Here is a 23772-nt window from a genome sequence, read left to right on the forward strand (position 1 = left end):
AGTCAACAAAACAGCTATTTGTTGGGTTTGGGTGGTGTTTTTCTTACTAACTCTTAGGTGAAATGAAATGACCTAAAACACGGTTGAAAAACAACTTTTCCACAAATGCTGAAGCATAGAATTGTGCAAAGAGAAGCTTATATGGGCAAAGTACTGTAGAACAGAAGAGGATTCAAGAAATCCTCCTCAGGCAGAAAAGCACGTGCTTGATTTCAGTTGATGTGAACAAGATGCACACCCAAGAATGAATGAGTGCTTCTTCAGCCCAGACTTCCTTTGGGTAAAGTGCTCAAACTCAAGTCACCTGGAGGGGTACCTGTCCCTATTATAAGTGTCATTTTAAAAAAAAAAAAGTAAATATTTTTAAGCATGATCCTAATTATTCAGACTGCTTTAGCCAAAATGGTATTTTTACTCTTCAAAACACAAAAAATAGTCCGTTACCATTAATCCTGGAGCAGTAGAACATCTGAAAAGCATCTTGCTCATGATTACCAGAAAACCCAACCCCACGCAACATATCTGCTGAAGCTGGTGCCCCTGTGGTGCTCCTTAACACTAGGACAGCAGGAATCACAAAAAGCCACTTAAGCTTTACTGCAAGTAAATGTTGCAGTAGCAATGTGTTCCTCTGCTGCCAGCCCTGTATTAGCTTCCTTCAAGCTCTGACTTGGCTGGTCAAAAAGACTTGGCCGGTCAAAAAGACTTGGCCTTAAATACACCCAGTTTTCTTTCCAAAGAAGTCATAAGTAATCTCAAAATGGAACAATAACTTTCTGCTTACTGCACATACTACCTTTAACTCCCTATGCAGCATATAAAATACTTCATTCTACAGGGACGAACAGAGATTTCCTCACCTGTAAGGAAATTAATTTTGAATCCTTAGAGCTCTACACTGCTTTCATGTGTGCAGCGGAAAATATTGCAAACCACAAGGACTATGTGCATGCTCCTTCACCAAGGAAGTCAACCAGAACTTGGCCCCTCGCTTAGCACAGGTGGTAGATCTGGTTTTATTTGCATTGTTGCAAGGACCCAGGGAGGGCAAGAGCCTTATGCATCACACCTTTCTACCCAGGAAAAGGGAAAAAGATGTTGGAAATGGAAAATCCTCTGGCTCTATCTTGCAGCTAGAGAGCTGAGGCAAAAGCCGACTGAATTACTTGTTGAGGGCCGCAAGTCTTTGGCAGATACAGTTTAAATCATCCAAATCCCACGACAGCATTCACATGACATCACCTTCCCTCTTGCTCACGGGCCGGTCATCCTACAATTCCCCTGTTGTTTCAAGTATCAACTTGTCTTTGTTTTGAAGAAGCGACTCTATTTTCATCATAATTCCAGCTGCTCACGCATATGATGAGCACAGTTAAACTCTGGCAGCATGTTTATCACTGAACTGAGATCTTTTGAAGAGAGCGCCTATAAGACATTGTTTGGTCATGTTTTCGGTTCCCGTTCGTCTTCAGACAGCCATGAGCATGTTTGTTTATGCACAAGTGTGACCGTCAGAACTTCTGTGTATATTTTCAGATATACACGTGCTTTCACGATGTTTTCTTCTCCTAAGAATTAAGTCCCCACCTCATATTCACGTAAGCAAGATCCCATTTGTACAGGACAATGACAAAATCTAGGCCTTTAGCTAGAAGTATGCAGATACACACGCTTCGTTTTAATTCCTCACCTTAAGACCCATCTCAAACATACCCAACTTCCAGAGGTAATACGCAACTTCAGCCAACTTGCAAGGAGTTTGTTTGGGGGTTTGTTTGGGTTTTTACCCCACACACTGCAGAAGTCTCTCCCTCAGGTAAAATTGTATACATTTATCTTTTGTCTAAAATCAATTTACGGACACATTTACAGAAATCAAGTATGTGATCACATTCAATGGTCCTTCTGTTGCAAAAATGAGTTTCCAGCAGAATTTTTTTCCCAGCAAGTTGATTCTTGAATATTCAACAGCAAGCAGGGCCTGGCCATGAATCGCCCTGCACACACCCCCCTCCTCTCACACACCCCCACACACCCCCCACCCCCCCGCCATTCCCGGGGTAGCTGTGTGAGTAACACGCACAGTGCTGCGCCACAGGCATTGAACATTTTACCCGCCCTGTAAAACTGAGCTGCTACTTTCCTTTGCCCAATAATAAATAATGTATAAAATCATACACTGCTTCTTCCTGCTCATTTGAAGGAGAAAGCAATGTCCAATCCTGCTTTAAGTCTATTTTCTACACAATGCCTCCAACTTTTTCTTTTCCTCCTAACAACAGCTCTCATGATACCAATCTGGTGCCTGAAGGACACAGGCTGGCATGTAATTATCCCTTATCCAGTACTAATACAATTCAATTTCTTCAGCAGTTAGGAACTACAAGACACCCTCTCCTTTACTCCTGACTTCATACACTGCTCTGCTTCTTTTCTGCTAAATTAAAGGAAGCGTCATTGAAACACAGCCTTTTGTGGGCTAATATAGTAGCAACATTTGCACTCTTCCAAAGCCAATTGTCTCTTAAGGACAGCTTCCTTAAAAGCCAAAAAAATCTCCTACAGAACTTCAGAGTCAGTTCTGAACATCTCCACTACAAAAGTCACCAGTGCTAAATGTTCTTACTCAACACATGCCATGCACTGCATCAGTAAGGAGATGGCTTACTGGCTTCTTAAAAAAAAAAAACAAATAAACGCCTCATTTCTAGCTTTCCAGGAACATGTCTGCAATAACAGCAGCTCTACAGTCAATGTACAAATCAATTTAACAATGATCCCAAGACAGATTAAAAAAAGGGCGCTAAGTTAGACGCGTCATTTGTTCACAAAGCCAGATCTGTGTGGAGAGCACAGAGACCTGACTGTGGCAGAGACCTCCCGCCTTTGTCCCTGATGGTAGGGACGTGGCGGCAGAGGCTGCACCAGTGCCCCTGGGTGAAAGGGGGACGAGGCAGCACCCCTTACGTGGGGCTATTTCACCCACTCGGGAGCTACAGCAGCGATGCAGAAGGGCATTTCCGTGTGCATGTCACAGCAAGCCTGATGGAAGCATTGCAGAAGCTACGCTTGAACCAAGGTCACTACTACTTAAACTTAATTTGTACAAAGATCAGCAGTTGTTACCTACTGGATTTTAGTCATTTTGACCAGTTACTGTTAAGGGGAGTTTGGGGGGTTTGCCGAGTCCCAGCAGGGATAGTAGTGTTCACAGTCACAGACTGGTTTGGGTTGGAAGAGACCTTAAAGATCATCTAGTTCAAACCCCCTTGCCATGGGCAGGGACATCTTTCCCTAGACGTTCATTAACTCTCCCGTGGTGAGCCTGGACTGCGATGTGTAGGAACCCGAGCGACTTGTACCCAGCTAGAAGCCAAAACCACAAGGAATTTCAGAACACCCTTAATTTTAAATACATTATGACTCTTTTCTAATTCAGGTGGAACTGTGAGTCCCACATTCATCCCGGGATTATCAACCTTGCTGAATCAAGGTCTCTCTGCTTATTTTAAGTAGAGCAACATCAGAAGGTAAATCTCCGTGGAAAAAATTACACATCCCAATATTATGCAAGCCAAGGCACCAAGTTTTAGAAACCCAACCCCAAACACTGTCTCCCACTGCTTCTTTTGGGTTAATTATCTTTTGCCATGATCACATTGCTTAGCTATAGATCATTAAAACTCTCTTGCACCTTTAAATGTACCCTCCTGCACACCTTTCCTTTGCCAACAACTTCCCCTTCCTGCGCTATCACAGCCGCTTGTTTGGAAAGTGCCCGTGTCTGCTGATAACAGAAGCAAAGCTCACCACCAGGAACGGTCTGCTCACCTCTACTACCCACAGCTCCGAAGAGACCTTTGTAACAGCCCTCTTCGCTGCCGCAGAGCTGCCGTGCAAAATGCACTGTGCGGAGACACAACGAGTAGGACACTCAAAACCAAACTTCTTCTGACTTGGGATAAGCCCGAGAGCATTGCATCTTTATTATTACTTTCCAAAGGAGCCTGAGAAGTGTAACATGTACACAGAGGCACTTGGCATTGAAGGTAAAAGAGGACATGACAAGCGTCAATGCTTGGTTGGTCAACGCCAAGGCAGAAGATACCTAGGTCTGAAGATGAACGTTCTAGTTCTGCACCAGTGAAGTCAAAGAGAAGTTAATTATTAACTACTCATTAGCTATTCATGTAAGCCCCCAGTTCCTCACTTAATTAGGTGTAAAAGACAGCTGCTTCTTGAAACAAAGACTTTAAACTACAAATGTAGTTTGTGGGATCAGCACTGTAGGCAGTACAAGTAAGGAAATCCAACGACCCAGGCTGCACAAGGTCCCCTTCTGGAAAAGGTTGATCCCAACACCTGGAGACTAGGAAAACCGGCCTCCCCTCCGAAGCAGCTCCCAAACCCCGTGGGGAGCCCCTGGGGTCTTCAGGTCATTTCCAGGGTTCCCAGGGGAGTCTCAGTGCATCACTACTTCAGGCTGGTCTGTGGCATGCTCCTCACCACACAGTTGTTGTCCCTGAGGAAGAAAATCAGCCTGCTGCTTCACGAGGTTGCAAACCAGCTTTTATTTTCCAAATGACAAGACCTGCTGACCCACTAGGTACACATGAGCTACTCCCCTACCCTGCTTCCATATTGCTCACACGATTACATATACTGGTTTAGAACAAAATTCAGTGTTTTATCACAACTGTAAATGTAGTGACAGAATAGAGATGCTGCCCTGCAGGGAACACAACTTATTAAAACTGAAATGATTCATAAATTCGTGTGTTTATTTCAGGCTGGGGCCAAACAGCTTTTGCCATTTATGCAAGTATACTTGAAGACCTTTCTTTGAGCAGAAAACAGCACAAGTGCAGCTATTTTTAAAGCTATCTAAAAAATGGCAGGACACGACATACCTTACTTTTTACTACAGGGTAAAGATGAAAAACTGGAACAACCTCCTTCTTTTATCCATCTGAGAGTCTAAATGAGTAACTCCTTATTTATAGCTACTAATGGTTACCACTTCTGAAGTTATTTTTTCTCCTCAACAAACCACCTTTCCAGCAGGGAATTTAAGCTTTCAGCTATTCAAACAGCAATTTTTTTTTTTACTCTTCCAGTTAATTCCAACTACAGAAGTCAGAAAAAGGGAGCAGATATACAAACCAATTGCAATTTTTTTGCTTTTAAATAATCCTGTAGCAACTCATCGTCATGTTTCCTCCTACGCAGACATTCCCCACAGCTGCGCCAAATAATTTACTTTAAATTTAAGAAATGGAAAAAAGCATGTGCAATATACAAGAACGTTAGGTAACATCAACTTTAGCAAGGAACAACAGGTTAATATAAAAAGAAGGCACAAATATTATATTTAGATCTGTACTGGCAAAGAGTACAAGATATTATTTTCTGCCATTCCTCTCCATCAATATATAGGGAAAGGAAACAACAGTGCACAGCACTGCAGCAGGACTACAATAAAATATCAGCAAGCTAAGTAAATACACACACCCACGAGAGAAGCAGCAGCTTATACAGCCATAACTTTGAACTTATTGACATAGCCTTTTCTTTCTCAAAGTACATACAAGGAGCATCCTAGCTTCCAGGTGGTCTCAGACCCTTCCACAGATGAAGATGTAAAAAGTGGACTTCCCAATAGTCCCAAGCACGGGCTACCTCCAGCAGCCTCAGAGGTAAAGCACTCACTGTGTCACAGCAATCTTTGGAAATTTCTCCCTCTTCTAAAAATTACAAAGATCTGGTAAAAATCCAGCTGTTTCTTGAAGAGCAAGTGGTAGCACCACGACTGCTCTTCTGGAGAGAAAGAGCCACTCGTTGATTACTAGTTAATGTGGTACAGTGTCTGGAACAAAATTACAGGAAAAGATGATCATATGACAAGAAAAAGTAGGAATCTTAGTGTCAATAAAACTAAAAAGGGCAATTTTTACTACAATAATATTGCCGCCAACAGAGCAGTAATAACAAATGCCAAAGTCCTATTTTTAGGACATACATTACTGCAGTTTTCTCGAGAATAAAGCCAGATTTCTCCAATAAGCCTATGTGAAACTACCCAGAAGCACATCATTGCTCAATACCACCAAAAACAGATTTAAAAAGACAACCTGAAAAAGTAAGACTTCCCAAAATGTTAGCATTTGTAATACCAGAGACCCTACCAGGAAAAAACAAAACAAAACAAAAAAACACAACCCCCCCCCACTCAAAACCTACAGCTAGGAAAACTCCAGCTGGCTTCAGGAGAGCAATAGAAGATTATTCTCTGACTTTGACAGGAATTGCAAAGCCAAAAAAAGCCTATTTTATGCATTTTAAAGCAGTAGCTGTCAGACATCATCGTCCCATCGGACAAGGAGACCCCTTTGAGAAGCCGTTCTGCTAAAGCATCTGCCCCTGCTCAGGGCCTGGTGCCTCCTCTCCTCCACCTCCCCAGGAGCGCCTCGGGCGATCCCCGCAGCAATGATGTGACCCATGATCTGCTGCTGCAGGTGTCCAGACCATTGCTGCCTTGAGCCTTTCTCATCCCTTCAATTTAGCCACTGATTAACACATGCACCCACTCTGCTCTCCTAACAGGAGACGACTCCCTGTGCTCCGGGGCAGCCGCAGCTCATGCTGTCTACCAAAACCTCTGATGCCTTCCAGCAGAAAAAACAAAAATCCCAGGAAAACAGCAAGGCTTTTGTGGCCTCTCTGACTGCATAAAGGGACTGTGCACTTTTCAAATCAAATATTTGCAAGCCATATAAAGGAGTGTTTCTGTAAGTAGCACGCAAGTTCAAGAAATCAAAATTCAGGATGACAGCCTGTATTTGCCCAACTCCAGAAGCACCTGGAACTCAGTAAATGCTGAATCACTATCCGAAGGAAAAGGATCCCACAACTCGATGTCTTCCCTTTGCATTCAGTAAGGACTGCTAAGAACAAGCCGCTGGACACTCACAAGAAAATGCACAGATTTGGGTACCACCTCCTGTCCTCCACCAGCTACTGATGGCATCTCCACCTTAACTGCATGGTATGAAGGTATCCTACTGAAAAAGGTGTAACTATGCAATAGAAGTTGAATACAACTATTTAATTACATTCCAATTAAGTTTATTCATAGGCTTCTGTAAAAAAACCCAGGGAGTTTACTACTGCACTAGGGTTGTAGTCATTTAAGGTACTGAATCACCAAAGCAAAATGATGGCAGAAATGGTGCGACAAAAACGGAAATGAGGAGTAGAGACTCTCAAAATTAACACAAAACAGAGAATTACCCTTTTCACTGCAAGCACTGCGCAACTTTATGCCAAAATCCCATCTGTCATTTGTTAAAAACTTCTCAGATTTGGCGCACAAAATACTAGAAATGTAATTACAAGGGGGGTAAAAAAAAAAGGGGGAGGCGGCTGCACAAATTATGTTTTCTAGCTCAGATTTGCTGCATTTGTTTATTCCTTGAAATAGCTTATCAAGTGTCACACAGCAGAATCCAACTCTAGGAATGCAACAACAAAGAGCTCACTTCATCGGACACTCCTCCTGGTACACAGTCTGAAAAGCAGCAGGAAATGCCATCCTTCAAAGCCCTGCTGTAAACGTCGCTCTCATGTTCTTCTAGGGAATATACTAACTGATTGCACACGCCAAACAAACCTATCCATCGTACCCATCACCAGAAAGCTGTAATGAGGAGATAAACCCTAATCACAAAACCACAGTCTATATTTAATAAGGGGAAGAGATCCCAGATGACAATCAACAAAGCAAGAAGTCTGACCTACAGAATCGCCATCTACTCCTTGTCCCGACGTGAACTCCAGCATCCTGCCAACTTGGCTCCTTTCTGAAGCAAATAAAAATATACCCTAACCAAGATACATAGTTGGGTTTTGACCCACTAAAATGGTCAAACAGAAATGATCTCCACTGCTTCTGTAAGTCAGACGGGTACATTAAACAAAGGGATTTGACTTTTCCTCAAGATAAACAACTTTATAAGAAAAACAATCCCATTCTCTTAACAAATATATTTAACTTCATCTGAGTAAACATTTTAATGGCACGCTAAACAGCAACTAAAATAGGACCAAATAATCCATTTCCGATACTGCTAGAAACATCAATACTTTTTCAAAACAAGGAATAAACTTCTCTTATCTCCTGTCCCCAAAACCAGGGCCAGTTTGGATGAACTGAAATGGGAAGCACAAGAATCCTTTCAGAGAAATCCTGCATTTCTATTACCAAGGTCAGGAAGAAGGATAACAGACGCACACAGTGAACAACATCAAAACCATGCTTTTCCAGGGCTTTGCCAGTAGTACCACTTTTACAGTCCAACATCATTTCAGGAACTACAGAAATGGTTTTTCCAGATGCCGGAAAGTTTATCAAAATGAGTTTTCTAAAGCCTTTTGAAGGTTTGTAAGAGAAAGAGGGAGAAAGATGGCCAAGGGGCTCGGAGTGTTAACTTTGATGACAACTTTCAGAAATATCCTACTTTGTAATTCCAGCTGGAGTTAATGGCAGATAGCACTCATCAACCTCAGGCTGAGCCTCAGGTCCCTACCCAAGGTTATGCTACAGGCACCAAAATCAATTCTGATGCCGAGGCTGTGATGGCAGGCTTGGGCAGCAGGGTGCCATTCTGCCGGCACTACCACATCAAGAAGGTAAGAACATAAAAAACGAACCAAAAAACCCTCACTACTTTCAACGACTAACCCAGCACAGAGGCAGATGTGCCATGATAAAAAGCCCTCGGGTAAACTTGCTCAGGGTAGGAATGTAGTTCTGCCCTCAGGGGAAAAAGCAACAATCAACCATTTTCCTCTGCTAAGGTGTCCTTACGGCATCTCCCGTAAGGGCATTCCCCAAAACAAAACAGCGACTTGTATTAACACACTCTTGTATCACTGACCATAATAAAGGATTATGAATAGTTTCCCAAGAATATATAGGAAGAGGCAACACTAACACATCAAAGTGCACGTAGCCTTTTATTTCTCGTGTCCTCCAGCACAGCTGTCCACCCCGTGCATGCCATCAGCCAGGATCACGTGTGAAGGAAGGGACCGCTCGGCTCCTGAAGTCTGCTGCTGAGCTCCTCTCTCTTCCTTCCTCTTTCCCTCATTTGGAACAAAACAAAACCAACACCCAAATAATTTCACAGAAAGATTTAACCCATGGGTTAAAGAGAATATTGATTTCTTCAATATTCACCTTCGCTTAATATTCAGTCAAAAATCTCTGGCAAGGCTCACCACAAGATGATTACATACTTTCGAAGAAAAGAAAGTCTGATACCATAAACCAGGTGAAATGCCCCATTGAAGGAAGCAATGTAAGTGTTTGCTAAAATGTATTAACATACAAATAAGGGAACCCTATTCGACTCAAAGCCTGGCAGGCCGCTGGATTGTACAGAGGATTGATAAAGCCTATCCTCCAGGATGTTTTCCTTCAGCATGCCATTAATCCTAGAAGGAGTAAAAGGCAGTATACTGACTCCCACATTTAGGCTCTGCTCCAACATGCTTATATGTACCCATTTGGGTCAGGGCCACCGAGACATGGAAGAAATCCAGCTTAAGATGTATTGGATCTGAATTTTCAGTGCAAGCTCAGAAAACCGTACAAGTGAGCAGTATCATTCACTTTTGAAGACTTCCTTCCATACACAAGATTGAACTGCAAAGTTTTCCTCAAAGCCTTAAAAGGGCTGGAGTGTTATTTGGTTTTTTCCAGCTACTGGCCGTGGCTGCTCCTTTTTAGTGAAAAATAACTAAGCCCAATTGCTCACTAGGAAAAATTACAAGATCTCATACAGAAACTGTGTGTTAAAACCCTCTACAGAAGAGTTTACACAAAACAGAAATGTTAACTTTGGTCAGTAAAACAGAATATACACCAATTTCTGCCATGCTTCAAATCTGAACCAAAATTGGACATTTGAAATGTCCTGTCTTTTAAAGTGTGGAGCGTTTGAGCTACTTAATGGACTTCTAACAAAAAGGATAGTCCACTTAATTTTTCTTAATCAGAGGGTTGTCCAAAACAAAGTTGCACATTTCAGACATACACAGGACATCTTAGAAAATCTGAAATAAGTAAAAAAAAAAAAAGCCACCATGCAAAATTTGAACCAGTAATACCCAAAACCCAGTAACTTGCCCTGAACTGTTGCCCCAACACCAAGCCATCCTCCTTCATGTCTCACTAATGGTTTAAAATGTCACATAATAAATGACAGGAAGATCAAGAGAAGTGAGAACACCTAAGCCATGACCCTCTCGTACAAGCCTGAAGTCATAATCAATCTAGCAAGTTTTGAGGTCACATCCCAAAACTTGTAAAGTAGTCACAATTAGTGACTTCAGGTTGGTAATTCTTCCCCCCCCCCCCCTCAGCAAAAGTCTTAATTCACAGTGACTTTTTACCTCCTGCCCTTGTCCCAGGCTCCACCCAAAACTACGTTCCTGGCTCTGACCACAGCTGGGGACTGTGATTCACTAAGGAAAAATACCAGCCCTGCGGCCAAAAAGGTTAGTGAGATCAAACTACCTAGAGGACACGCTTCCCTCCAGAACTGCAATGCGCACACAGCCACCACACCGGGTGTGCAAGGGATGAAGGGCGTGCAAGGGATGGAGCTACTGCTCCCGCCCCTCGCAGGAGTCTGCAGCACCTTCCACTGGGGCTGCATCCACCCTAGAAACACAAAAAGGCATTTCTCTTGCTAGATTTTTTTTAAGTAACATCAATATTCACTCCCTATATTAAAAAAAAAATGTAGGCCAGTTATTCACTTGCTATGTGTTCGGTCTCGATTTGTTCTGTGCAAACACAGTGACACTATATAAATACACACACACGCATGCACCCACACACAGAACCAAGGACCTACCAATTTTCCTTCAGCTACCTTCCAAAGCCAAAAAGCACATTCATGAGACTACATTGGTCTCACCAAGCTGAAACCCAAGATTCAGCTAAAATCACCACAGCAGAAGTGTAACATGGTACAACCAAGCCAACTGACAGTATTATCATCGATAAGGGGCCCCAAACTTTTTCTTCCATCTTTTGAGGCACACTGGGGGAAAAAGGCACGGAAAGGTTGCAGGATTTCTCAGGTTACTCACAGGACCAGCATACTGAACTCTGCATATGACATGGAAAGCTTAAGCTCTCCTTCCCTTCTGCTTCCCTCTCTTGCAAAGCGGTCCTCTCCTGTCTCCACAGAATCATGGAAAAAAATTGTAGAAAGTTTCTGATAAAAGCCCATGCCACTCAGCTTCAAAAATAAGTTGGGACTGGCCATGCTTTCAAACACAATTCCCTTTCACCAGGCAGCAGGCTGTGCGACAGCTCCAAAACCAAAAGGAGCCAAAGACGTTCACAACCTTCAGTACCACCCATACATGTAAAGAAAAAAAGTTTGGTTAGAGCAAAATAGCTTACACACAAAGTGCTGACACAAACATACAATTAGGGAAAAGATCAAAAAAAAGTAACCATTTCAGTGAAGTGTCACCAGAAGGTAAAAAAAGCCAAGACTCAGAAGCAGCCAAGACTTCTGTAATGGTGGGGTTTTCACAGCTCTCCTTTGGTTGGAGCCTGACTGAACATACCTAAAAAACCACGAGCAGACCCTGCACAATGTAGAGCCTCTGTTGCCAATTTCAATAGTTATGTGTTTTGCAGCTTTAAGAGAATTCTTGTGTCCTTTTTACAATATTCATGGTGCCAGCAGGGCTGCTAGGCTCCAGCCCAGCGACGATAACTATGCTTCAGTTGCACAAATCTATCTTATGAAAGGCACATGTGAAGTACATGTAGTAGGCAGTTACGATGACGTGCTACTGATGAGCTGAATGTGATTTCCCAACTTACAGAAATAAACCTGCAAAAACTTTCTTTTCTTTCCAACTCAGTAAGGTAGTCCCGAGCCCCCCTGAAACATTTTCTACTCAAAACATGAATGCTCTGTAACTAACCTAAAAATAACTGTTGACAAAACAACCATCACCTTTAAAAAAACCTAAATATGAGAAGGAGTCACAGCTCAGAAACTTCGGAAAACGCAGCCAACATCAACAACCGAAAGAGGCACTGTTCCTGCTTGGCATGGCTTTGGTGCTCAGAAGCCTTCCAGAAATGTAATCTTTACACCATCGCTCATGGGATGATGTTTTTTTCCCCCACTGGTCTGAAACACAGTTGTGTAGCTTACACCAGCAAAGTTTACACCAATATCGCAAGCTGGAATATCAGACCCGTACTTATGCTATCAGTAAAACACTTCTAAACAACAACTGGGAGACTTCCGAGGTTGTCCTAAACGCGTATGCTATGCTGCACAGCACAGCCAGAACTCGTGTATATCGATGCAGAAATTTATTAGCATCGCCAGATTTTCACTTTAAGAGCAGAAACTTGGCAGTGCCAAGGTCACTTGGTTGCAGGAGATGGTGAACCTCTCAAAGGTCTCCATAAGGGACTCTGCGCTGGGAGGCAGTGATCTGCCAAATGCCACAGCACAGGAGCACCAAAGAAAAGTTTGCCACAAGCCATGTATCCAAAACAAGAGATTCCAGGCCCGGCAGATACCTCCTCAGACAGCTCCCTGAAGCTAAGCTCAAACCCTCAGAATTCATTTTTGCCCCATATCCTCCCCACAGAGGGAGGTTCAACACTAGCTCCTTCAGGACACATGTCGGAAGTCCTGCCCTTAGAACAGGGTACACAAGCAAATAGGTGCAACTGTGGAAAGCAGAAATGAAGGAAACCATTCTGAACACGAGGTACCAGCAGTACTGCTAAAAATAAAAGCATGCTGGACACAGTATCTACTGTGCCTCAAAGGAAGCTGCTCTGCAGTTCCCAATGAACCTCTGTGCAACATCAGAGAAACATCAGTAGGACCTCTATGTTGATGATGCTTTTATAATGCTCTCCAACATCATCTATCCAGGCATGGTAGACAGAAAGCAGGAGACAGCATTGTTCTCCCCTCTTCTCTTCCAGTTGTGGAAATGAAGTGGGGAGGAATCCTTTGTCTTTCAAGCTTCGCAGCAGCTAAACGCAATCAATCCCTGCAGCCACCGCTATGCACACTGTGCTGCAAGCTCCCCAGAGGCTGAGCACCAGCTCAGAGGGACGGTTTGGGCCAGATGACCCCCAGAAGGTCCCCCCAACCTCAACTGCTCTCTGACCTCAGCTGGGCCAGCAACTGCCACACTTCTCCTGTGACAAGGACAGTGACCATGGTTCAGTGCAATACACTGTATATATTGGGCAAAGTGACTCCCTGCATAAGAGGAGGAAGATGAACTTGACTTCTGCATCCTCTTTCCCTGCTGCCCTGGTAGGTACTGCTTGGGAACTACAGATGCTGAAGAGGCAGTTTGAGCTTCCCTCTCCTGCCTTTTTTGTGCAAAATTTCCTTGTGTTCCTTCTCATCTTAGAATCATAGAATCATAGAATGGTTTGGGTTGGAAGGGACCTTAAAGACCATCTAGTTCCAACCCCCCTGCCATGGGCAGGGACACCCTCCACTAGACCACGTTGCCCAAAGCCCCATCCAACCTGGCCTTGAACACTTCCAGGGATGGGGCATCCACAACCTCTCTGGGCAACCTGTTCCAGTGCCTCACCACTCTCACAGGAAAGAATTTCTTTCTAACATCTAATCTAAATCGACCCTCCTTCAGCTTAAACCCATTACCCCTTGTCCTGTCACTACACTCCCTGATAAACAGTCCCTCACCAGCTTTCCTGTAGGCCCCTTCAAGTACTGGTAAGCCACAATTAGATCTCCCTGGAGCCTTCTTTTCTGCAGGCTGAACAATCCCAGCTCTCTCAGCCTGTCCTCACAGGAGAGGTGCTCCAGCCCTCGGATCAGCTTCGTGGCCCTCCTCTGGACTCGCTCCAACAGCTCCATGTCTCTCCTGTACTGGGGCCCCCAGAGCTGGATGCAGTACTCCAGGTGGGGTCTCACAGGAGTGGAGTAGAGGGGCAGGATCACCTCCCTCGACCTGCTGGTCACACCTCTTTTGATGCAGCCCAGGACACGGTTGGCTTTCTGGGCTGCAAGTCCACAATGGTTGGCTCATGTTGAGCTTCTCATCAATCAATACCCCCAAGTCCTTCTTCTCAGAGCTGCTCTCAATCCATTCCTCGCCCAGCCTATAGTTGTGCTTGGGATTGTGCCGACCCACGTGCAGGACCTTGTACTTGGCCTTGTTGAACTTCATGCGGTTCACACAGGCCCACCTCTCCAGCCTGTCAAGGTCCCTCTGGATGGCATCCCTTCCCTCCAGCATATCGACCATATCACACAGCTTGGTGTCGTCCACAAACTTGCTGAGGGTGCACTCGGTCCCATTGTCCATGTTGCCGACAAAGATGTTGAACACTGCCAGTCCCAGTACCGACCCCTGAGGAACACCACTCGTCACCGTTCTCCACTTGGACATTGAGCCGTTGACCACAACTCTTTGAGTGTGACCATCCAGCCAATTCCTTATCCACTGGGTGGTCCATCCATCAAATCCATGTCTCTCCAATTTAGACACAAGGATGTCATGCGGGACAGTGTCAAATGCCTTGCACAAGTCCAGGCAGATGACGTCAGTTGCCCTTCCCTTATCCACGGACGCTGTAACCCCATCTTGAAAGGACTCTCCTCCTTTCCTCATGGTATACATCCCCTTTTAGCAGGGATGCATTCTCACTGGAAAAAAGAAGTCTGACCTCAGCTACCACAAGAGATTGCTCCATTGCGAGCACCCTAGATGTTGGTAAAACATATGGGAACAATTTTTTCAGGCTGTTTTGAGCAACACATACAAATGACTCTATTGCATACATCCATATTTTTAATTCTGAGTACGGATCTCCAGGATTTCTACAGGCTTTAACACATATGAAAATATGACTATGTAACTATACTGAAAAAGTTACGATTCCACCACTGACCTTCCTTCAAACACCAAAAGGTAGCACAGCCCAATCAACAGCCTGAAAGTTTTTAAAAGTCTCAGAAAACACTTCTCCTCTGTATTTAGAATGCAACTTTGGGATTACTTTAATGTCTTCCAGCAATAAAAGCATTTTGGGGAGTAAGTTCCAGGGCTGACTCTTCTAGCCTAATTTGTTACTCAGAGCCTTTTTTATTATTTTTTTAATTGCCTGAGTTAGAAAACTGGGACAGGGATGGAAACTGAGGCTCCTCTGGAGACCGCTACAACCACTTGTTGTCCAATAAGAATAAAAGATAAGAATGCTAAGGAATAGTAAAGGAAGGAAACAGGGCAGCAAGATGGAGAAGCCAAAAAGCTGTTAAGTCATGGATGACGGCAGCACCAGCTGATCGGCGGGAGCTTGGCACTATCCCACACCTCACTTAGGGCGGCAAGTTGCAACAGGAGCGTCTCCTCTGCGACGCGCAGGTTCCTGCACTCCAGCAGTATCTTACCCAGTTGCCCCATTTTGTTCCAGTGAGCATCATCCTATACTGAGGGCAGGTTACAATCAGCATCTAGCTATGGAAAAATACGGGAGAAATAGTAATGCAGGGTTTTTTCCTGGAACACCTTTTACTTGTACAATATTTTTCTGCAACAGCCAGATCGAAGACACTCCTGACTCCAGTGCAGTGAACAGGGGCTTCGTGGTAACACTGAGGAATAATCCCTATGAAATGCCAGTATATACCCTTGTCACCTACCAGCTTTTCTCCCAAAACATAATTGTATCAGTGGACTTACATTGCTGACAAACGAGAGCAGAGCAGACCAGGCTTTTTACCTGTGCCTTTCATCCAGCTTCCTCTTTCTTCCACGCACTACAGCTTATTTTAACGAGAACAATAATTCTCTCAGATAAGTCAGCAAATATTTTCATAAAGAGCAGCTGCAGGATGTCTGCCTCGCACAAATTAAATTATCCAGCTAGTGGATCAATCCAATGCCTTCAACAGACGTTTTTTCCGTGGTAGCTGGGTCAGGCCCAGTGCATTTCTGCTATTGTGCCTCACACTCCCTATATGCAATTTACATACGCTCTGGTGTGAGGAAAGGAAAATGTTTATACTTATGGGTGGAACTCTGGATGCAGATTAAAGTCAAGGTGCTATATTTACTGATCTTTTAAAGTAATATCAACATGTTGAAAGGGGGAAAGAGTTCTTAAGAAGGATCAAAGTCTGCATGCAGCAACCACAAATTAACATAAATACATGCTGAAATACTAACACAGACTGGCAAAATGTACTTGCATTTTCCCTGGGGCAAGTAATTTTGGCTAATAGGGGAGTCAAACCCATTAAAACTCTTCTTCACCTTTATGTAGGGCACGCTACAGTACTTTGTGTCAGAGCGAATGACTCTTCAGATTAATTTTGCAAGGCAAAGCTAATACTAGCATATTGTTCACGGCTTGCAAGCTTTTGAAAGGTAAGGGCTACATCCTCTACAGGGGAAAAAAAAAAAAAGGCAATATTACTACTTAACTCAGACTTTTTGAAAGTTAATCCTGCGTTTCTTCTTTCTTATTGCACTTGACAGAACTTTTGTTGCCTGACAAATGAAAAGCTAACAAGCAGTAAGGTGTATGACCTTCATTTAGTTGACTAATTACTATTCTGGTAAACAGATCACCTATTTTTCAATAGCAGCACCAAGAACAAGAAGGAAGTTATTTCACGAGGGCAAAGGACGGTTTTGCAGCTTAATAAGAGTCCTGTAAAACAGATGCCTGGCTTGTATTTACAGCCGTGACAGCGCAACTGCTTCAGCAAGGGGTGTGATTAAAGCAATCATGCAGTCAGTCACCAGAAATCACAACCCAGGCGCAGGCTTTGCCAGCAATCTACAAGCACAGACACACACAGAAGTCGCTGCATTAATACCGGACACCTTACGTTCACAAGGCTGTGTCGACACTAGGCAGGCTGAACCGATTTAGTAAAATATTGTTGTATAAAATTCAGATAACTTAGACCAGAAGAGGATCGCAGTTTTGATTTTTAGCGCATACCCTGAGTAAGTAGCAAAGCGCCTTTGATTTGGTTTCTTCAGCCGACACGATGAAGTTGTCAAGATCCACAAGATAATGGTAAAGCTCAAACCACTTTCAAGACTTAAGCCTCATTACTTTGCATTTTCTATCAGAAGACTTTGTCTACCCTTAAGAGCACGTACTTAATAAACAGACCTTAAAAAAAGACTGCCTAACAGCAGCTCTGCTTCTGAAACCTCCATCACTTGAAGCCTCATGTGCCCACGCAAGCCGGTAAAAGCACGCTCCCCGGGCTTCGCGCAGGGAACTCCTGGGGAGGGAGCCCCCCGCTCCCCTCCGAGACACGGTTTCAGCGGCTGCCACGCCGCCGGGAGCAGGGGCGAGTGCAGGAAGGAAGACAGGGACCCGGACCAGCCCCGCCGGAGCCCACGGCAGCCTGCTTCCCGCGGGGGGAGCCCGCCACGGCGGGAGGTGCCGCCGGTGAGCGCGGGGCGGCGGCAGCGGGGGCTCGGGCGGCGCCGCGGGGAAAGCCGCGGTACCGGCGCCTCCAGCCCCTGCCCGCTCTAGTAAGCCCCAATTAGCGCCCAGCGACTCCCCGGCTTCAGCTCGGCAGCCTCGAGTTCCGTCCCCGGTCACAGCCCGAAAGGCTGATAACTGGGGGGGACGCCGCTCTCTCCCTCCCGCTCACGAAGCTCCGACCGACCCCCCCGAGGGGCTGCTCCTGCAAACCCCCTGCAAGCCGAGGTGCTTGGGGGAACACACAACACTTTTCGGGAGCCCACTCTGCTGCCGGCTCCTGCCCCACAAAGCGATCCCACGCTGGAAGAGGAGGAAGGGGGGAGGAAGATCCCGCCGGCCCGCGCTCACCTCCGCCAAGAAGTTGTCCATGGTGGCCCCTGGGCCCGCCCGCGGGTGCGCAGCGCCGGGCCCCAGCCGTTCACCATGTGCCGCCGCCGCCGCCCGGCCCGGCCCGGCTCGGCTCGGCCCTACCGAGCCACCTCAGCCGCCGCGCCGCTCCATCGCGCCCCAGCGCCGGCACCAGCCCGCAGCCTTTGTCCGCCCGCCCCCTCAGAGCCGCTCGCCCGGGCGGTCCCGGCAGCGCATGCCGCCGCTGGGAGCCGGGGGAGGGGGTAAGGAAGAGGAGGAGGAGGAGGAAGGAGGCTCCCGCCGCCACACGCTCCTGCCCCGCTCCCGGGGCCGCCCCGTCCCGTCCCGGCGGGGCAGGGGCAGGAGCAGAGGCGGGGCCGGGGCTGCGCCGCTCCCTGCGCCGCGCTCAGCCGCGCCCCCGCCCCGCCCCGGCCGGAGCGCGGGCAGCGACCCCCGGGCGCCCCCCTCCCGTCCCCCCCCGTCCCCCGCCCCGGCTCCTCGGTGCGGCGCCGCGGGGGCCCCAGGGCGCGCGTTTCGGTCCGCCCGCTGCCCTGCGCCGTGCCGGGGCGGCTGCTCGGGGCACGGAAACCCGCGTCCAAATGCGGAGTCGAACGAGCGCGGGCACGGGAGAGAAGCGAGGGGCTGGCCGCCGGTCGGAGGGTGGGCTCCGCTCCCTTGCGTTGCAACACAAAGCCATGCAAAGCACCGCCATCCGGCAAAAGTTACTGGCGGAGTTAAATGACTTTTAAAGAATATATACCTGCAGGCTTCCGTTGCATACAACAAGCTCTTATTTAAGTTTGTGGCCAATTTGTGTACGGGCTTGTGTCAGCCGTACCTATGTTCCTTTACTAAATGCATACTGCAACAGCCATTACTTTTACTGACAGAACAGCACAGATGAAAATAGCCTTCGGGCCACCTCCTAGGCACGCACCGGGCTTGGTTCAGCAGCTCACTCTATAGGTTTTTTAGTCCTTTACATTTCTGCAAAGCAGCTATAAAGTGTTCTTTTCTGGAAACGTTTCTTGGTCATCGTTTTGCACTCTTGCCTTATGGTAAGTAACAGCACAAGGAACACGGCAACGGAAAATCAAATCTTGCTGATATGGGCCTATTTCATTCGCATTACAGAAAGAAGTGTACAAAAAGTAAGTTTCAGCCATAAAGAAAGTGAATGCAGTATTCAGTCTTTTGGTCACAGGCAGAGCATGCTTGGCTGCTTTTGGTCGCATGCTTGAGCATGTGAGTAGCGATATGAGAGATCAGAAAAAATCACGAGTGTGCAACTCATTTTTTTAAGGTGTCACAGGAGCTAACGTATAGAGCACAACAAACACCGCTAAAAAGCAAGTCTGAGAATATATACATTACGCAAGGAAAAACATTCTTCTTTCATCTTTGTGTCCAACAACAAAAAAATCTGAATAAAGAAGAGAGCAGGTAAAAGAAGTTTGGCTTTGAGATACGTAATGTCCAAAATGGGGTTCTGCAGGTCTTGGAGGTTCACACAGTGACATCCAGGCAAACTGCTGCGCCATCAAGGTTAGAGCTGGGACAATCCAGCACAAGAGGGACTTTCTGTCCACTGGGTACCTGTTAGAGCCTGCGTGGGGGCTGTGGCTGCCTGCCCCGTCAGACAGAGACAAGGTGGGGGGAAGCCTTCAGGAAGACGGCAACTGCCATGGGCATGGCCATCTTCTATAGGTCAGCAGCCCCCTCAGCTCGCCTTACCGTGGCCAGCCACGATGGCTCCCGGCAGCAAAAGCAGAAACAGTTCCCACCTCACTCGCAGCTCAGCATGGAGTCCCCTGGGCAGCACCCTGTTGCAGCTTGCCAAGCCCAGCTGGGAGACATCCCGTTAGGACATCCTGCAGCCTCCTGGGAGCTGCCTGGGTGGGGGGGGTGTCACTTCTCTTGCCAGCCCCACCAGTCTCTACACCCGGCTATACAGGTTGTACCTTCCTACGGTTGCTTCGAAACTCAAGGTTTGCAGAGGATTTCACCTGAATTCACCTGTCTACACAGTACTAACAGTGCAGTTAGCCTAGTTATTCCACTACAATTATTCCACTGTAGATTATATGGTATAAATCCCGATGTGGAAGCTCTGTAACTCTATTCCAAACTACCGTGCTTCCAAAGTTACTCCAAGGGAATGGGTTTTTTCCACAATCACTGTGCCAGAAAGCTTCCCCACTCAGACAAGCCCAAATTTGGGGAGGGCTTAGTCGGATCAGAGGTATTTATTAAGTTATTTTGACTTCTGATTGAGTACTTTGACACCGTGCTATTGGAATGTAACGCGCATGTCTGGCTACTGCATTGCACGTACTCAGGTCTATGAATCACAAAAAATGTAGGAATTCATGAAAACTTTGAATCCATTGTCCAATAAAAGCAGCCTGTGTTTTTTTAAAATGAGAATTTCAGTAAATTACAAGAAACCATTACCAATGGAATAGGACCAGATTTATGCAGCCTAAAAATACATTGCAGAAAGAATGAGTATTCTCTTGTGGCGTGGATGTATTGCAAAAGACTGTAAAACTCTTAAGACTTTTCTTATGCTTTAGAACAACTGCAGAGAAGAGGGACTTGGGCAGCAGAGGGGAAGAGCAGTTTGTACAGTCACTCCAACAAACTTCTTCCTTTTCTCCTTCTTTGTCTTCTCATGTCAGTCCCGCTCACAGCTTGTAAGCGCTAGCATCTGTGTTTCATAGGAAAGGGGGTTTGAAACACAGCGTTTCCTTTTCCCGCTCTGAAAATGACCCCAAACTAGTTTCTTACTCATTTTAGGCAATTGTTCTGGAATTTGGAAAACCCCACAGATACGCTGTACAAAGCTCCGTACATCTATGAACATCTGGGGACTTGGCCAGTTCTACACAGCTCCAGTTTTCTTTTAATCGGTAGAAATTCCTTCACTGATTGTGTGCCTAAGGTAAATTACTTCCTTTTGAAGCTGCTCACATGCATGCTGGCTCGGTTTTCAGCCCGGCTGAGGACCAGGAACAGACCAAAGGCTCAGTTCCACCTCCCTGATGAGACACCTACTCACTGGCCGTAAAGGTCTTCCCACCTCGTGCTGGTGATGGGTGGTGAGGTGGCTGGTCAGCGGCCCCTTTCCCCCAGCCTCTCCCTTGCTCCGTGCAGTACAGCTTTGGCATTTGCTGGATTGGCTTTACTCTCAGCCGGGCTGTTAGACAATTTTAATACTCTTCGCTTAAATTCGCTGCATTACATGGGTCAGGTCGCATCTTCACCCAGCTTTTCTGACATTTCTTCCCCCTACCAGTAGTTGCTAAAGTCCGTATTTGACCAAAATGTCCAACAAAAGACATCTCTTTCTTCCTTAGCTCCAAAGTAATCTTAGCAGCTGCAACTTTCGTAAGACCCTGGACTTTTAAAACAGATTTTAACCACTCCCATCTCTATCAATGACTGGAAATCTCCCATAAAATGTAGCTCTTTCCATTTCTGCTCTAGGGGCAAAACCAATTTACTGACTGAAGCCCAGTTGTCTATAAATCCTATGTTTCACCTGAGCCGTGTTTCTTCACAGGGAATTTCCACAGACCAAATTTGTAGGACCTTTTTTTAAAGATTTATTGCACCTGCATTTAGTACAAAGTTCATAGACATGATTGCATCCCAACGAACCATTAACTCATTCAGTACCTCGAGCACACTTGGTCAAATTCTAGATGTCCATTTTTCAAAGTAACTTTTCTCTCATTCTCATCTACCAAAACTGTCAGGGCACCGCAGGGCTGGTGGCTCCCAAGTGCTGGGAGTGTTGGGGGCTCCCCGGGTGGGTGATGGCAGGGCAGCCGGGGGCACCGGGCCATGGGCAGGGTCAGGGGGAGCCCTGGGGGGTGGGCAGGGACGGTCAGGGCTGGCGGTGCCCTCGGGGCCATGACAGTAACTGTGTTTGAAACCAAACAGGTTGTGCTGGTGCAAGTCCCTGTCTTTACCGTGTCTTACTGTGCATGAAGACGGTTTCCGTGCGTTTCACAAATCCCGCTCCCTATTCAATGAGGAAACACTCATTCAATTGCCCCAACCTCAATACAAAATCTGTGGGGGGCAACTTCATGCTAAAAAGCTTTATATTCAATGATTTTTTTAAAAAGGCTGATGAGTTTTCATTACATGCATGTGATGCCTTGTTTTTGCCTGGCTTACCTTATTTTTTATGTACCATTTATCTACAATGGTATCATTGAACTGAGTGATTTTAACTTTTGCATGCCTGACACGTCTATTGACAAAAGCTTTCCCTCTGCATCACCCTCTGGAGGAGCTTTCCTTTCCCTACTGACAGCACTGCTACCCCTTCTGTCTGACATGGATTGTTTTCAGTCAAAGAATTAAATGATATATTCAGTTAACTCTATCTGATTAATTAAAAGAAGTCTAAATTAAAGTTCTCTTTTCACCAAAATGAGGCAGTGTGTTTCTTTGCTCACAGCTCAAGGCCTCATTTCATCCAGTACTATCTCTAAAATTTGCTCTCAGGTTTTTTGCCTTGGGGTCTTTGTCCATGGCATACTTCATTTTCAGAGTGGCTTTGTATATGGTCTACATTTCTGGTAAGAATTGCTGTTTCTTTAAACTTACTCCAAAAGAGGAGTTTAACCACTACTTGTGTTTATTCTCCAGGGCTGCTATTGCACTGGTGAGCTCCAATCCGGTTTCAGCTAACTTTTGGTAGACAAGATGTTTGGGATTGACATTGTCCAACAAAATCTCAGAGTTCAAATATTTCTGTAGTGGGTGACAGCGTACAGCAGACTGCTAGCACAGAGCACAATTTCCTACCATGCAAGTTTTGAAGGACACAATGAAAGATTGCTCCAGCCAAAATTGTCACGATCTGTGCAGAGCAAAAAAAACCCCAGATTCCTCACGTTCTTGTCCATCGTAACTCCTTCGCAAACATGTGCTCCGGTTTCAAAGGCAGTTCCAGGTCATGGTCCTAGCTTTCAAAATAATTAATGGATTCTCTTCAAATGAATACCCAACAACAGGGCTGCTCAGCCTTCCTCTTTTTTTGAATCCAGCTTGTAGTAAGCCAGCTCTCCCTGTGTGCTGTACCGGGAGCTAAGTGTCTGGCTAGCAGTTGTGAGCTCCGTGAGATGCGAGGTGCTTCAGCGTTAGGTCCTGTTATGGTCAACTACATCTTGCCAGGATGAGCCTAGCCCCTAACTGTGACAAGCAATGCATCACATGAATTATTCATGATCACAGATGAACTTTAGTTATTAACCTCTAGGAGTTATAAATAAATAAAAACTTAAGAGCTGGCAGATTTTTGTAGCAGCTTCATTTATAGCTACTGTAACATAAAGTCATTTCAACATTTTCTTTTTATGTAAACAACCTCCCTATAGGAATGAAGAAAAAAAGCTGGGAGACATTTTCTTGGCTTCTTCAGCCTCCCTGTCTCTTCTGGATCCCAACAGCTTCTTCCATCACTTTGACCTCCTTACACCCTAATTCTCTTGATTGTACTTTCAGTGCAAGTACTTTTTATGGAGTCCAGGATGAGAAAAAAAATACCAACTGTAGAAGTCCCAAACACCAATCACAGACACCACGGATGTGATACCTCCTGTGCTGCTGGGCTGACCAGATATCCAAAACAGCAGGCCCATTCCTTGTTTGGGCTGTACAGATCCAGGAGTGTTATCATGGAGCTGGATTGACATACAACAGTGCAGCTGAACCCTATCAGCTTGGGGTCTGGCGAAGGGCATTAAGTATCTCAGTTTCTGACCAGAACCTCTACCTGGGAGATTCTAAGTTTTATTTTCCACATAAGAAAATGGTCTCTATTATAAGATTTCAAAATATGATTT

The 23772-nt window shown here is 45.7% G+C and overlaps 1 protein-coding gene across 1 annotated transcript in view; it reads right to left on the minus strand.

Moving 5' to 3' along the window:
* The window catches only part of MYO10 (myosin X), a 170797-nt gene extending 152524 nt beyond the window's left edge, over positions 1 to 18273 (minus strand). Inside the window, exon 1 of the mRNA XM_054817072.1 lies at positions 17909 to 18273. Within this exon, the coding sequence (XP_054673047.1) occupies positions 17909 to 17929 (21 nt within the window). The 5' untranslated portion in view covers positions 17930 to 18273. The remainder of the gene's footprint in view (positions 1 to 17908) is intronic.
* Between the last annotated feature and the right edge of the window lie 5499 nt (positions 18274 to 23772).

The sequence above is a fragment of the Grus americana genome, chromosome 2 (genome assembly GCF_028858705.1).
Source record: "Grus americana isolate bGruAme1 chromosome 2, bGruAme1.mat, whole genome shotgun sequence".
NCBI classification, from domain to species: Eukaryota; Metazoa; Chordata; class Aves; order Gruiformes; family Gruidae; genus Grus; species Grus americana.